The following is a 17,007-nucleotide window of genomic DNA, read 5'->3' on the forward strand; positions in this document are numbered from 1 at the left end:
TTCTTACTCTCTGTAGGAAAAGGAACTGCCATTCTTATTGCCCAAACAGTAAAAGCACATAACGTTTAACACAAAAGCAAAGAACGCGAGGTAACTACTCCCTCAGTATAGATAAGCAAGAAAGAAACTAAAAGCAGAACCTAGGGGTTGACCTCGTGTTGTTTTGTAACATAAGCACTTTCCACCCAAAGGGCAAGAGTCAAGGAGGGTTTGATTGTGGAGTCAAAATAGTCCTACCGCTCTGTTATTTTAGCCTCCCTTTCTTCCTCCAGATTATTCCACTCAACATAACCTACAGCATTTAGTGATAAACCTGCTGGCACACAATTTATAGAGAAACAACACTTGACTCTCTCTCAGCTACTTATCTTTTTAAGCAGTGAAAAGAAAAAAAAACTTTCTATATATAGTGACTCCTTGGTGTCTAGCCTTCTCCCCCCCCACCTCCTGTTTTTTTGTATGTACACGGGACATGATGGTTTTAAGCAGAGCAACAGAGAACAGTTCACTTTCCCAAAAGGACATAATAGATGTTTTTTCACAATTGAAGGCATCTTGTAATGTATGGTTGACTGTGAAAGGTAGCTGTGAATAGATGATAAGATCAAGTATCTTTGCCTGTACTGAAGAACGCAAAGTCATTAAGTTTATGCCATTAATTGAGAATTAGTATATACTTGCATGATGTTCAAACAAAACAAAGATTATTCCATTATAAAAATAATTCAGGGCAATAACAAGAGCTTCTTTTTATAATTAGACAAGTATAAGAACAGCAAAGAGGTAGCAAAAAAATTACTAAGTAAAACACTTTCCTATTCTCATGAATCTGGAAAATTCCAGTGGCTAATGCACTGAAAAAATCACAGAAAATGTGAAAGGTATTTCACAATTACTTTGTCAACCTGTAGTAAAGTTTATTTTTCCAAAGGAACACCTCTAATATTTGTTATATGATTACCTTACACATTGCAAAATTAAGTGGCATCCCTTTTCAGATTTTATAATTGGACAAAAGCGTACAGAAAACCAAACACTTAAAAAATTGTAAACAGCACCCCAGCACTAATTCAACTAATCAAAAATTTACAAATCAAATTTTTAAAATGTCAAACTGTTATTTCACCTCTGATATAACCAGTGATCAAAAAAAAAAAGACTCTTTTCCCTCAAAATTTAATTTGTAGGCCAATGCTGACCACCTTCTCAGACTGGAGGCACAGCTTTTTATGGAGTCACACAAATGTCATATTCAGAGTTGTATTTGAGCTTTTTTTCCCGTGTCCAGTAACATGAACAAGAAAGAGCTGAAGGACCTCCAAGAAGGTGGATGGCAATTTGAAGGATTGAAAAAAAATGGGAAAAAAAATTATTACCTACTGCAGCCTGAATTCTGGAAAGACCAGTTTCTCTGCCCGCTATTTTATACATCTCAGACAAAAGCACGTATGTTCAAATCACAAGTGATGTGTACAGAAAAACAACACTTAATAATGCACAGAGAATTCTGATTTAAAACAGACAAAGCAGGAAATTGGTGACTTTGCATAAAGAAACAAAAGAGTAATTTGAAATTTCATAAAAATTTTAGAAGTTTCAGAAAGTTCTCTGTATTTTTTAATTTGTTGTAGCTTGGTAAAGAAAAGAAGGAAAAAGGTGTTGTTCCTTTACTACAACCCTGCTCCCGCTATAGTTATCCTTGCATCTTTCTTAGCCTGTATATGTTTATTTTCTGAACAAAAATAATATTTTTTTTTGATCACTTACCACAAAATAATAAAAAGACGCTACAGGAAAAAACATGGACTTACAGATCTTCAAAATACCTAAGGCAGAAAAATATCAATAAGAAAGAATAATATTAGCTAATCCAATTGTTGGTTTTGCATGCCTATATGTGGATGACACACAAGCCCATAAGAACCTAACCCAATCTTTGTGTAACAGAGTTTTGAGAACTGAAATTTACAAAATGAGTGGTTTATTTTTTCTTTATAATAAGAAAATGGATGATGTTTAATTTAGAAACTTAATTAGATACCCCTAGAAGCTACAAGTAACATTCTGTTTTATTCTACAGTGCAAAATTCTGTTTTTAAGAAACATTTTTTGTTTTTTAAAATTTAAACTAGCTTTTAAATAGTAACTCCCAAGTGGTTTCAAAACTTCTTCACAATCTATGGTCAATATATGCTGACTATTGAAGTTGACCATAAAAAAATTAATCAAATTAAGTGTACTTGAGAAAGAAGTAGGCCTTCTGAGCTAATTTAACTTAGCACTTTCTGCAAATGTTTTTGCAACACAGACCCCCAAACTGCTTTTCATAGCTTTCTAACACAGATTAAAGGACAAAATGAAGTAAGGATAATGCTATCCTAAAAACAACTGTACAGGAAGTACACCTACAGACAGTGGCAATAACTTGACTTGGCTCTTACATCAATAGAAGAGAGTACTCTCGTGTGCTGCCCATATGCAGGCTGTTTAACTATGAAGAAATAGCCAAGGGACTCATTTATATCTGTTTCTGCAGATGAGACAATTTAATACAAGGATCCATGGGCTGCATAACTGTAAATCTTTGACTGAAAATTACACATGGAGACAGAAAGCAATGAAAAATATTGCAATAGTTTGAGCCTAACAATGAACATCTCAGAGCTCCTACAGCATCAGTTTAGGGTGCCAAAACCATTAATCACTAGTCTGAATGAAAATGAAAATGTTTTATTTGTGTAAAAACATGAGAAAGGATGACTTAATTAGAGAACAAAACCCTCACTATATCAAGTTGATTTATATGTTTTTCTCATCTATGAGACAACAGTATTTTGCATTACATTTCTCTGCAATAAAGGGCATGAATTATCCTTCACTACCACAGTGAGCACAATAATACATCAAAGGGTTTAGGAAAGGTATGTTTAATGATATCCCTTAGATAGTCCATAAAGTAAACCAACATTTCATTAATCCCAACCATCCTGACTCCATAAGTATCTCAAAAGGCAGGCAAACTTACCAGTACCTTAACACAGCTTTACCAGAAAGAGACTGCTCTGAGTTTAAGTAATAAGCTAGAAATTAACACATTTATACAGGATGACCATACCTTTACAGAACAGAAACCTAAGTGTCTTTGTTCCATTCAGTCCCACCTACAAAGTTTATCAGTGATCTGGACAAGTCTTTAAAATTCTCCCTGCCTGTTGTCTATGATCTGCTGAGGCTGGAGATTAATACAAGTACTCCGGTACTCTGAAGCACAGGATGGTCTTCAAGACCCAGAACTTAATATTCCTATTTCTCTGACTTCAGGCTATTTGTACACCTTGCCTGCCCAGCAGGAATGAGGTCAGACTTCTTCTAGCCCTCCTTTCTTATCAGCGTCAGCCTAATGACAACATTTTAAAGGCAGGTGAGATCAATAAGCCACATTGGCCAGGCAGCATGCCTACCTTTCCATGTTGCAGGTGAATGAGTCTAGGATGTCCTCAAAGTTTTCTCTGGAGGGCTGTGACTGTATTACACTGGAATTGACATTAAAGATGATCAACACCTAAGCTCAACAGATGGCAAATCTGGCCTTCCTGTGCATAGCAGGTGCAGACAGAGATTCTGTATTGCCATTCTCCAGCAAAGAAAAGAAAATTCTCAGGTCCTTAATGTCTGAGGCTTAAAGGTAAGGGTCAAACACCTATCTTAGGCATTATACCACTGTACGTTACACCAGAGGGAGTCAGTTCCATCCAGCCTCCTGCACCACAATCGTGGCATAAACCTGCAGAAACATCTAAACATAAAAACACAGGTGGAATTCAGATTACCTATATTTGGTCTTGGTCCCCCAAAAGAGACGTAAGCAATGAAGCCTCCGTAGAGGTGATGGAGTCAAATTTCTGCACATTGCAACTAAGAAAAGCTTATAAAATAAACAGAAGTTTGCAGTAACAGCTATTATTATTACCTACTAGCATTTAGGCAGCGCATATAATGGAGGAAGGCATGTATGCATTTACCTTCTCCAATGTCAGCCTAGAGGACACACTGTTTTTGAATAAGCAGGAGACAGGAATCAGTCCCTTTTTGTTAAACTGAATAAAAAACATACTGTGTTCCTCCTAGAATACTAAAATGCTAGGTTCCTGGTGATTTTTATCTTTTAACCTCCTACTCTGGAACACGTTAGGCACCTTGTGGATTCTACAGCAAAATTTTCCCAGAAGTATTATTGGAACACAGCTTTTACCACCTCCCCCAAACGAAGTAGTGATTCAGCTGCAGAATAGTAAGGCTTAAAGCATGCTGAAATCACTGGTTTGCATGCATACTAACACTGTCCTCTTGTACTCCATTGTCTTCTCTATTTCCACTTCCTCCCTCCTGTTTTGTTCTCCAGCTGAAAGCTCGGGCACAGGCTGCCAGGCTGCTCTCCGTTTATACAGCACATACTATAACAGGGTCACAGCCTGGGAAACAAATTCCAGTGCGCTAAAACCCTATAAACAACCACCGCCAACAGGCCTGTCAGAGCAAATTAACTAAGTATATTTTGGTGATGCATGATTCCCAATGGCTTCTTAAGCAGTTTCTCTTCCTGATTTATGAAATCATCCAGTTTTCCACAATGAACTAGATGGCTGTTAGTGCAAGTTACTGAAATTCTGCTTGACCTATGCAAATCACTTTATAGGCAGATCCTCTGCTGGTGCAAGCTAAGACCTTCAACAACACACTAAGAACAACAACTTACACCACCATCTGCCCCTTTATCCACATTGACCTCAGACCTCCCCATAAACACTCCAGTTTCGAGGGTATGACTCAATCCACATTCATATCTGAGCATTCAGTCCTGTGGAAAAAAAGTGTCTATTAGGGTAGGATGCAGGTATGCTTAGTGAATTTTTCTATTGTACCTTGACACTGCACATACCTGTAAGTGGCCCTAGTTGGATGGGAGGGTAGAGCTGGTAGAGGGAAGGTTACAACTTTACCTACACTCCTCTGCTTTGGCAAAACCATCCTTATGTTTCAACCATGAGACAGAAACACAAAGAGTATACAGGACCTCACTGGCATTTAGAAGACTTTTCTCAGCAGTAGCTAGTTGCTACAGCTTGGTCTAGACACGAAGAATTTAAGAAGTTTCCTTGTAACCCCCATGGGGAATGTCCAACTCTGAAAACTGCTGGAATTTCCTGATAACTACAGTGTCCTGCCCTGTATTTTAGAAAAAACAATGTTGACAGCAATAGTGCACTGGAAGTAGACTTATAGTTTTCTGCAGAAATAGGGAACTTCCACCTACTTTTCACTTTTCCTTGTGATGAGAACTGATATGCATCACATGAGCCATTCCAGCCACACTCACACCCATTCCCACAGTTACATGAGTACTTACAGAAGAACAGTGAATACACAGCAAAGCAGAATTATTTCAAAAGCTTATATTCATTATTCTTGTTCCTTTAATTACAATTCCTTATGAAAAATTCTATAATCAATAGTATCTTCATTCTATTTTTAAAAAGTAAAGTAAGATTTGATGTACTGTATAAAATCATGCATTGGAAAAAATAATATTTAAAGTATACACCTCTTACCTTTACTTCAGAATACAGGCAGTCATGAAACTGACTTTTTGACTTTTCTTTTTAAATCAGCATAGACTCTCAGTTGTACTGCCAGAAAGACCACGAGATATGATAACCTCAAATACACACACTTCATTCTCAGTACACTTTTTCAATAATAATAATAACAATAATTCACAGATTCAAAAAAAGATTAGAACTCAGATTTGTATGCTGCATTATTTTAGCTATATCCCCACCTCTATGGGAAACTTTAAGTATATGTTAAAAATCATTTTTACACCAGGAACAAGGTGACATGCCATGAACGCAAAAATTTCATGTCACCTACTCAAGAATATACTTGCACTTCTTAATAACTAAAACCCACAGTATTTCAGAAAGGTCTGGTTTCCCCATGTGACCCTAGAGATAAGTGATCAGTTCAAGTAGCTGCACATTTAGCCATCATCCAACTGAATATGGTAACATAAGCATTAGCTATGGTGACACGTCATTATGCATTGTCTGTTCTTCCTATCTGATGTATTCAAAATTTGACAAAACCATACTTTACGACTCCAGGAAACTCCTGCATATACATCCAACAAGCCTGATTAGCCTGCAAAAACAAATGGTGGAGTGGCAGTTATGAAAGAAAAAGTTCAAAGGCAGGTCAGAAAGTAACAAAGCTCCATATGATCAGTTGGGTTAAGCTGCTTTCTGTATGATCAAGGAACATGAGCCAAATACAAGTATCAAGCAGCAGATCCGCAGCAAGTGAAGAGTCACAGTAGCATCAAACAGACACAAATGGACACAAACCTCACCAACTGCTTATGGAGGAGGAGGGTTACACCTGGTCATGCTGGCCAAAGGCAAAGAGATGAACCGAGTCGAAAGATGCCCATAAAGTATCTTGATATGGCTGTATTGGGAAAGGCATAATAGAAGATGGAACCCTAATGGCTAACAGGCCAAGAAAAAGAGAGAACAGATATCCTCAAACCAGAATCACATTTCTGAATTAGTTGGATTAAGCCTGGCAGCTCATCTCACATTATGGTACACTACCATGGTGCTTCTGTGAAGTACAAATACAGCCCCTGGTGTCTAAGTAATAGTGCCAGACACACGAAGTTGCTCGTGCCTTCTGTCAGGCCATTAAAATGTGCCACAGGTCTCAGACCTGGTCCAGGAGAAGAAGTTTTATTTGACCACCCGAGCCAGCGAAGGTGGCAGGCAGGGAGTGTGCGTTGATGTGCCTGCCGCTGGGAGAAGTTGAGTCACTGTTCACTCTGCCAGCTGGATTCAAACATGAGTGTAATAAACTGGTTCACTGCAGTGATCATGCCTAGTTGCTGGCATCAAATGCTTTCATCCCTAAATGTCACAGGCAGGTTAGCGTGGCTTTTCTTTTTCTTTTTTTCTTTTTTTTTTTTCAGTAGGTGAATAGAAATGTGGAAATTCCAGCCAAAAAACCCCAGCAAGAAAGAACAGAAAAAAAAATAAAAATATACTTTTGATGTTGTTTGTTGCCGACAAACTGGCTCCACAATTCTAGCTCCACATTAAAATAGGGACAAAAATAAGCCTGTCCTCTGTGGTCAGTTATAATTGCTGAAATCTTGGAATTATTTTCAGTGCAATCATTCTGCAAAGATTTTCTTGGAATAGATTAGGGAAACATCAGGCAAGGAAGTAACTTCTTGTCAGAGAACCTGAAGAAACATGTCCAGACAAGTGAGAGGTAACCAACTCATTGCTTGCCAGGAAAGTTGCATGTAAATGCCACTGAAACCCCTCAAGAAATGCATAATCCGTACTGCCTTACTGTTTGCTAAATTCCTTCTCTGATTTTGGTTGGTCAATTTTGTCCTATATTGCACTTCAGGAAAAGAACTGATTTTTACATGGGTATAAATGCTATTTAGATCTTGTTCACATCTCAGTGTGAAACTGATAATTATCTTCTCTTACCAAATATAGGAAGAACAAGGCCAGCAGCAAGATTTTCGGGAATAATCTTTGAATCTTCATGCCCTAGTCGGCTATAAAATATGCTTAGCCCTCACTATTCCCAAAGCTTCTAAAAACAAGTTAAAGTCAGACCAAAATGTTTATCACCCCCAAATGTTGGCACCCAGTAGCAGAGGGACTTTTATAAAATTTTGGTTTATCTGTTTTGCTGTGTCACACACACAAAAAAGGCCAATGATAAAATGAAGGTGAAGGACTATTTTTCATTCCTCATCCATCAGGTTGCACGTCTGCTGACCACTGAACTTTTTTTATTTGCAAGGGCAGCAGGGAACAATAACGGTTCTCCAACAGAAAAGGAAACAGAAGAGTTACAGAGTCACACATAGCCCTCCCCAACATCCTTTTAACAATCAAAGGAAAAAAAGATAACCATATTTCCATTGTGGATAATGAAATTTGAGATTCAGGTCATCTTCTTGCCTCCTTTTTGGCAGAATTAATTAAGGAGCAAGTCCCAATTTCCCACTTCAAACATTTGTGCCATATTCAAAGATATTTTACCCTTCACTTATCCTCTTCCATCAAAGAAACAGTACAGATACAAACCAGGATTTTAGAAATGAGAAGATCATAAATTTGATCATATTTAAAAGGAAAAAAAATTGTGTATTTTTATAACTTTTCCAGCATCTAAATAGGAAAAATTACTTGCTTTGCTCCTATTCATTCCGGATACAGGTCAGATGTGTCTTTCAACTAACTTGCATCACCCACGGCCTGACTAAGAATTGCCAAGTCTTTACAAGGCTGTTTCTAAGCTTTGAATACTGCCAAGAGAACAAAACTGCTTCAGTATAATTCAGGGAGATGTGAGGAACTTGTGTACTATATTTGAGTTCTTTCTGGAGCTGAGATTTAATAAGATCTTGTTGCTTTGTGAAAAAAGCTACTTCTTTAGAAAAGAACACAAATATAGCTTTACATGGACAACCAACAAGTGTTACAAGACAAACAGGGTCATTCATAGTGTCATTGCCAGGCTAGACAAGCATGCAAAATCCTATGCACCATCTCACAAGGCTCATTATATAAAACCACACAGAAAATAAAACAGGACCGAGTCAGCATTTTCTGCCAGAAAAAATATTACATGGCTTAACAGGTACTGAGGACAGGAGTCTGTGAATTCAAAGGAGTAAAAATTATGTGATTCAGGATCTAAATGTCTCCTCAAAAAGAACTGGAGTGGGATAGTCAAGTGGTTCAGCCTGCCCATGGCAGGATGTATTAGCAGGATTACTGGACATGACTTATGCCAGTTCTGTAACTCACAGTAGGAAACACAAGTATGTTTACATGCCTGCCTCGGTGCCTTCTTGGGCAGCACACCAGACCTTTTAGTGAACTTCTAATTTCTCTTTCCTAAAACCATTTGCACATCAAAACTTTGGACTGCAATTTCTTTTGTTAATATTATGACAATCCATATTAAATCAATGATGATTCTTTATATAAATAGTTTATTCTAAGTTGGTGACAATAAATGTTTACCTCACTAGACAGTGCAGGGATTTGGGTGCTACATTCTAATCAAACAGGTTGACTTTATTCACAGCTCTGAGACAGATGCACAGATTTGGGCTTGAATCAAACATCATAAAGCAGAAAGACAATGAAAAACCCTTAAGCCAAACATTCCTTTTAATTAGTTACACAACAAAAAATTCACTAACATAATTTCACTTGTAGAAGCAATTGATTTTTTTACCCACTGTACTGATTACATGAAGTCTGACCTTCACATTGGGTCCTAAATAGCCACCTCTCTAAACAAATTCCTTCAGAGTTCCCTAATAAGCAAACAATGGTCCAATGTCATGCCTCAAGTTGTTTTGGTCAGATATTGGTAGCTTGACACTGATTTCACTTTTCTAGAACCTCTGGAAAGCAGTGTACCATGTGGCTGGAACACAGCAGCTGGTGGTGGAGCACCAGATTGCATCTTTTCAACTCTACCAAAGTTTTTAGTGATGATTCAAAGCAACATTTGGATGGCATGTGTAATATATATATATATAAAACATTATTACAGTCTATTTACCTCAGAAGAAAAGGCAGATGCTTAGGTCATCAACTGCCTTCTCTTGACACTTAAGAAAAAAATAATTGTTATATATTCCAATATAGAAGCATATTTCTCAATACAGAAGAATAATTCCCATAATAGAGCAAAGTTTTAACAAAAGCCAAGTTAGGCCTTGAAGATTCACGAAGACTGCAGACTGGAATCTAAAATGTTAGAGCTAATTGCAAAGATTTTTAAAATCGGTTTCTGGCCCTTTTTTTTCCACCACAAGGCCAGGGAAATCACATAAGGCAGTATGAAATTATTTTATTATGAAATATTACTAATCATTGAGGATCCTTCTCTTCCTTTGGACTTAAAGTGCAAAGAAATCAGAAGCATCAGTCATCTGCAGTGTTTAGGAAAAACTCAGCTTTTCACAGTCAGGGCAGTGATTCAGGTCATACCTGAATTTTCTCCAACACATCCCTATAACTAGTGAACTTGACTGCAAGTAAGTGTAACACAGATATAAAAACACCCTGGTCTAACAAGCTAAGTGTGAGATTCAAGTTAAGTAAATTCTATATTTTGATCCCTAATTCCTCCTGATATTTATCCAATTCATGCAACGTGTCTGCTTGAGCTTCTCTATGTGTATATACACCTAATTACTATTACTTGCATCACAGTGGTGTTTTGCTGAACAATGAATCTACAAAATGCTCATGCTCAGATCTGCAGAATGATCATGGAGAAGCCTCTTGCAGATCAGTGCAACTACTCTATACCCTCACAATCCTAATTCACGCAGTTGTCTCTTGCAAAACACTGTCAAATTTTGTTCAAGACATTGTGTGTCAAGGAGTTAGCAACATTCCTGGGACAAGTAATAAGGCAGAGAAACCAGCAACTACCTGGCATATAAACTACAGCTGAAAGAAGGCAGAAACTGATTCAAAGACTCCTCCAAAGAGACTAATACCATTGGGATATTATCCACTTTGGATACCTGCACAAAGCATCAGATATATTGGAGTGGCCCCCTGCAGATGTACTTAAATAATGACAGTTAAACTTCCGGAAGCCGGTTTCCCCCCCACTTTTCTAAATTTCAGAGGTGGACCAAATACAATATTTGCTTAATTCTGGGGTGATCAGCTTGTGCAACTGGAAGTACTTTTTATCCCAGAATTCAAAAATAAATGTCTGCATGCCCTTCCACCCTCCAGAGGGCTCTAAAGGACACAGGAAACGTGACATTGCCAGTTCAAAGACTTATGCAAATATCACTCTATTGAAAGCAATTTTGGGAGACTTAGCTTTAGACTTTTTTTCTCCTTCATAATTAATGACCTTTCCTTTGTTGCATCTTTCAAATCTTTTTCCTATCAGAAGGCTCAGCACTCAAGCAATATCACCTGAGTAGATGAAAGTACTAAAACAGACAGCAAAAATGGGGAAAACATGCATGTGATTCAGATGCCTTGGGTGGTTTTGAAGATCACAGAAAGCCACAATATGAAACTCTTCCAAAGAAAACACAACTTCCACAACTTGTTTACTGCTTTTAATATAGTATTTTCTATCTAACACAGTGACAATTTCCCACTCCAGTAAAATATTGATTTTTTAAATTGAAAACTTTTTTAGTAATTAAGGGTTTAAAGTGCTAATAAGGACTCCTGATTGATTATATTATATCCACACAACATATTTTATAGTGTGCAAAATGTAGGAGAAAATACAAAGGTAAAAAAATATTACTTTATTATTTATCTTCTGATGATTAATTCTGACAACAAGCATTTGCATCCTTGTGGGCCTATTTTCAGAGTATTAAGCTGAACAAGTTGTGTGACACTTGTCACTTTATTAGAAAAAAATTACCAATGAATTTAATTATGAAAGAGGAAGGTCATCAAAAGTTATCAAGATTTGATTGAGCCTTCTTGATCAAAAAACGTACCCCTTTGACCTTTCCTTTTCCTGTACTTGCAAGAAAGTTATTCCATACAAAACATTTCTTGCAACTGCTCAAATTTCCTAGAGGCTATTGGACTGTTTGTTTTCTCCAACTGTAAAGGTAGCAAGCAGTAGTGTTAATTACAGAAGTACTAGAAATTTGCATGCAATTATATTGCATACAAACAGAAGAATGTTAGTAAATTTCCCTTCTACCCATCAGGAAGTTCTTTTCTGCATATCATTAGATAAACCTATTTAGACATATAACTCTGTAAATCATGTCGCAAATTACCTTACTTCCAGTATTCCCATGCTAGCAGCTGAATGAATATGCTGAGAAGATGTTGCCATTCGCTTTAGTGATATGATATTCCACAGGATTAATTTCCACTATACCTTCATTTTTTTGTAGCAATGCTTATGCTAGCAATCACTGTTAATGTTTTATTCAATAAATTTAGCACAACTTTTTGCTAAAGCAATGAGCAAATACTAAGAAAAGAAAAGAATGAACAGTTAAAAAGTGAAAACAAACCAAATCACGGTCCAGTGAACTCCGGCTTTGCTTTAAGCACATTAGCAAATATGTACCTCAGCTCCTCATTTCTCCTACATTTCATAAAGCACTATTAACCCTTTCCCTTTGGTTGTGGGTGGGAGCTCAGTGCACCAGTAAGATATGTTCAAATACAGACAGTCTTCAATGAGTTAACTTTTCTTCCACAAAGGTGAAGAGTTTTGCTGACCCAGTGCAAGTCGGCTTGAATAAAATTCAATTCTGCTGTAGTCAACAGGAAAGTAGGAAGGAAAATAGGATTTAACAAAGAAAGCATAAGAAGTCCACAGCAGGAAATCATTATTTGGGCAATTGTTCACTTTGTTAACAGACTGGACTGTATTAATATCTATCAGGGCATACTGCTGTGTTTGTGGTTTCTCTTTAGTGGCACGTCTAGTCTAATTAGTTACAAAGTGGTCATACAGGCAAGTGAAATCTGCAATTGTGCGAGGTTCCGAAGAATACAGAATACATATGTCATTAATGCTTAATCTGGCACCAGCTTATTCTGGTTAAAGTTCGAATGGTTGACTAAAATTAAATCAATACTAAAAGAAGCTCAGAATGCCAATAGAAGTGGTTTACAGAAATAGTTTCACTGACCGTTACAGCTGCTATGGATTAGGCATGTTAAATGGTTCAGTTCAAGTTAACATTTTTAGTATAGATACACAAAAAACTGCAGCCACAGTATTCTGCCTGCATGCTTGCAGTTAAAAGCATTCTAGGAACACATATAACATTGTTCCAAGTTACCATTTTACATTTATCAATTTCAGTCATGCTTCTCACCACAAGAAGGTTAAATCAAAATATATTAAAATATATATGTGTGTGTGCGCATATATATATATATGTATATATGATACTGCAGTTAAGAAGTAGATTTGCAGACAAAAATCCTATAAACTGCTGGGGAAAGCCTGACATTCTACAGGGTTTTACATAATAATTATATTGTGAAACTTAAAAAGCTATCGATAATAACCAGTGAACGTGGTAACACCAACAATGTTTGTACTGGAACAGTTTCTTAACGTTCATGAGAGGAGTCATAAACCAGTTTCTTTAACGTATTCTGAAGGTTCTGGATACAAAGCAGCATCACAGACAGAACACTGCTCTCCCAAACTAGCTGCATTTTAGGTCCTCTTCTACCAAACGAAATATTTCCCTGACTGTCTGCCTCACTCAAGCTTCTTCAAAGCTACCTTAGAAGTTACAACCAGCCTCTGAGAAACTGCAGGTAATGAGGTATGAAAAATCGTGCAATATAACACAACCAAGCGTTTTATCAGAGTCGGACATTTTATATCAATATGAAAGCAGTAGTGATGCCAATTTAAATTGATTGTGAATGCACTTCAACAGTTGTTCTGAAGAAAGATTTTGATTTACTTGTTTTGGGATGGGAGCATGGCCACACCAAATACTATTTCCCAATACTGCAGAGACTTAAATGAAACATATGCTGAATATATCACACTGAGCCATTCATTAATCATCTTTTATGGAATTTGAGGGATTTATTAGGGCCACTTGCTTTTAACTATTAACATTTTATCCAGTTCACAGGGCATCAGCTATTCAGCAGAAAACTGGAAAAGGTCAATATGCATAGCCAGCAATTGCAAAATATATCACATGCATTGCATTTCACTCCTGACCCCATAACTTTCCTTTCCCAACCTTGATATTTCAGAAAACATGGGTACTTTATATATCTGATACTTGGTATGACTATCATTAGCCAGCTTTCACAGTAATATGCTTTGACCACTTTTCAAGGTGTGGGATCACATCCAGTATCTGGCAACATTTCTAATCCCCTTTAGACAAGTTGTGTGCTGAAATGTAGAAATGTAGAAAACAAGGCTCCTTGTAGCAGTTAAGCCCCACATAAAACCAGTTCGGGAACAAGCTGATGAGACATCTGTGTAGGCTACCTGTGTCTCCTCTGCTTTTCACCTCTCAGTTAGCTGTACATTTGAGAAGTCTCAAGCACAGAGCTTTGAGGTTTAGATTTACAGAGAACCAGTGGCCCCATCTGCCTCCATAACTAACATGGAGGAGATGCATTGGTAGGCCTACTCACTCTCAGCCACAACTTTCCAAAAATTAAGTGCATAACATTAACTACATGTGCCTCAGCACACTGCTTGCTCCAATACCGCTGTGGGTTTACTAATCTATGTATCACAATAGTGCAGGATTTCCCAAACTTTTAATTGAATACTTGATTATTCTATCAGCCACATATTTATTAAAATTCCATTTCAAGCGATAGCAATTTAAATCTAAAATAATTATTTTCAGTTTTGGTCTCCTAATTTGAAATCAATTTCAAGTATGTAGATTAACAGAGATTTTGTTGAAGTTATCCATAATCTACAGAATCATAAAATCCCTCTCATGATTCTGGGGGATAGGACAGAATCTGGTCTATTTATTGTGAAAGGTTATCTTTTATATTGTACTTATGCTGACTGCCTTTTTATGAGATAATCCATTGTAAAACTAAAAATCCATACTCACCCTTACACAAGATTGCAATTCACTGAGGTAATCTTAGGGGCAAATTACAAAGCACTAAATACTTGTCTTTCACAAATTACTAGAAAGAACAAATGTCATGATTTATTTCAATTTCAGGTACTTGAACACCATCTCAGTGCACTGAATCCTGTTGACAGGTGACATGATGTTATTCGGGAAAGAATTTTGTAGGACAAATTCACAAGATCACATTGCAAGTTTTTTCAGTCAGGTCCAAGTATTGCACATATAAAACATTCATTCTAATTATTAACATAATAGTACAATACCTAAGTCAAACCTTACAATGAGAACAATTAATCTTGTGACTTTGACACTAGAAACATGGAGCCAGTTTAACTAAAACTACACTGTGCTTTTGGGATATCTTTTGAAACGTATTTAAGATGTCCATTTGAAAAATGGGAACAGTAATAATTTTTTTATTCAGATTAAGACTGCCTTTTCTAGTAATCCCTCATTTGTGGTAGCACAATAGCAAGATAATCTTGACAAAAACCTATATGATTACTTTAGACCACGATGTGCACTGACCTGAATTCAGGAAAAAGAGGGACACATACAGACATCAGTGATTCTGAAATAAATATGATTATAGAAAGACTGCAAAAGTGCCTGCAAAGTGAAATCTAGGCATATTAAATAAAAAAAAACTAACATAAGCATATAAAGAGAAAGCTTTCCCAGCTATTTTATACTCCTTAAATTATGTTACAATCACTTAATGTCTTTTACACTTCTTTTATCCAGTGACATATGAATTGTATTTCAATTACATCCCAAATCAATACTAAGATAGTGTGCAACTTTTTATTCCTTAGATTCTTACAATAACTCTGGATAAAAAAGTCTAAATCAAAATTTCTGCTCAAAGCAGGGGCAACGCTGAATTCAGATTGGGTTGCTCAGGGTTTTATCTAACCTATGTGGGCCTGAAACCTCCAAGGAAGGAAATGCCACAGTCTCACCTAGAAGCCTGTACCAGTTTTACTGTCTTCACCATGAGAAGTTGGTGGGTTTTTTTCCCTTTGTATCATTTGGGAACCTCTCCTGTTTCAATTTACAAGCATTGTGTCCTCTCCTGCCTTGCAGCTCTGTGAAAAGCCAGGCTCTTCTCAAAACCTTCTCCTTAATACTGGCAAGCTACTCTCAGGCCCATACTAAGCATCCTCTTCTCCAGGCTAAACAAGTCCCACTCCCTCAGCTTCTCCTCACAAAAGTGCTCCAGCTCTCAACTTCATAATCCTCTGCTGAACTCAACCAATTTTATCAACATCTTCCTTGTACTGGAGGAGACCAAAATGGAACACAATATTGCCCATGTGTATATTTCCAAGTTTCTTTGGGGTTTTTTTTTTAGTGGTTTTGCTTGTTTGGATTTTTTAATGTAATTTTTTTCTCTAATTACTTGAGCTAATCTAAATGTAGCCATTAACCAAAAATATTGATATAAGGGACTACAAAAAGGATATAAACTTCATGGCCTGCTTCATGATACTGTTATGAACTCCTAAGATAAATAGTATTCTTTTCTGATTATATTTTTTTTTATGCTTTCTTATTTACATCAAGATTTTTCATTATATACCGGTTTTGGAGTGTCTATTTAACTAATAATTATATTTCAATACCATTTCTTTCAGAGATCAGGTATATTTTAGAAATAATACATCAGCTGCATGTACAGAACAAGAATTTTTTTTAGCACTTTTGTTATTTAGAAAGAAACTGTCAAATATAGGTATTAAAATCCACATCAACTTTTCATATTTTAGTTATCATCTCCTCTAACTTATAATATTTGTGGACTAATTCCTGCATCAGCTATAATTACTCCGCTAAACTAAGTACTTAAATAATTCTCAAAAGCCCCCACTTAGGTTCTTTCTCCCTCTGGACCACCCATCTATCAGGCTCATGCTGTACTCTGTCTCGCATATTCACAGTAGAGAAAACTCTTTGCTCTAACACTATGAAATTTAACCTTTCCCCACTCCTGTCTTTTAGAAAGCAAGAACCATCATCCTTGTCTTCATATATCTCACCCATTGTTTTCTCATGTCACATTTTTCATTGGAAGTCTTATGAATATAAAACCTTTTTCAGACCAAAACACCAAAACCCCACAAAATCCTACCAAGCCTGCAGTAAAACTTGCCTTATTTGCTGTCATCTTGATCTTTTCTGTTTATCAGTATCTTCAATTTTCTCCCTCAACCAAGATAAGGCCTTTGAACAAAAAAATTGTCTTAAATCTTTTTGTAGGCAAAAATAATTATTGCAGTGCATGACTCCCA

The 17,007-nt window shown here is 36.7% G+C and overlaps 1 protein-coding gene across 3 annotated transcripts in view; it reads right to left on the reverse strand.

The window, feature by feature from the left end:
* BBS9 (Bardet-Biedl syndrome 9) overlaps positions 1–17,007 on the reverse strand; it is a 283,426-nt gene that overhangs the window by 54,160 nt on the left and 212,259 nt on the right. For 2 of the 3 annotated variants that reach the window (XM_017836158.1, XM_017836156.1), the window contains one exon: positions 1,768–1,826. The exons of the other annotated variant lie outside the window; for it this stretch is intronic. In XM_017836158.1, coding sequence (XP_017691647.1) covers positions 1,768–1,826 — 59 coding nt within the window. The remainder of the gene's footprint in view (positions 1–1,767; positions 1,827–17,007) is intronic. 3 annotated transcript variants of the gene reach the window in all.

The sequence above is a fragment of the Lepidothrix coronata genome, unplaced genomic scaffold, assembly GCF_001604755.1.
Source record: "Lepidothrix coronata isolate B3197 unplaced genomic scaffold, Lepidothrix_coronata-1.0 Scaffold271, whole genome shotgun sequence".
NCBI classification, from domain to species: Eukaryota; Metazoa; Chordata; class Aves; order Passeriformes; family Pipridae; genus Lepidothrix; species Lepidothrix coronata.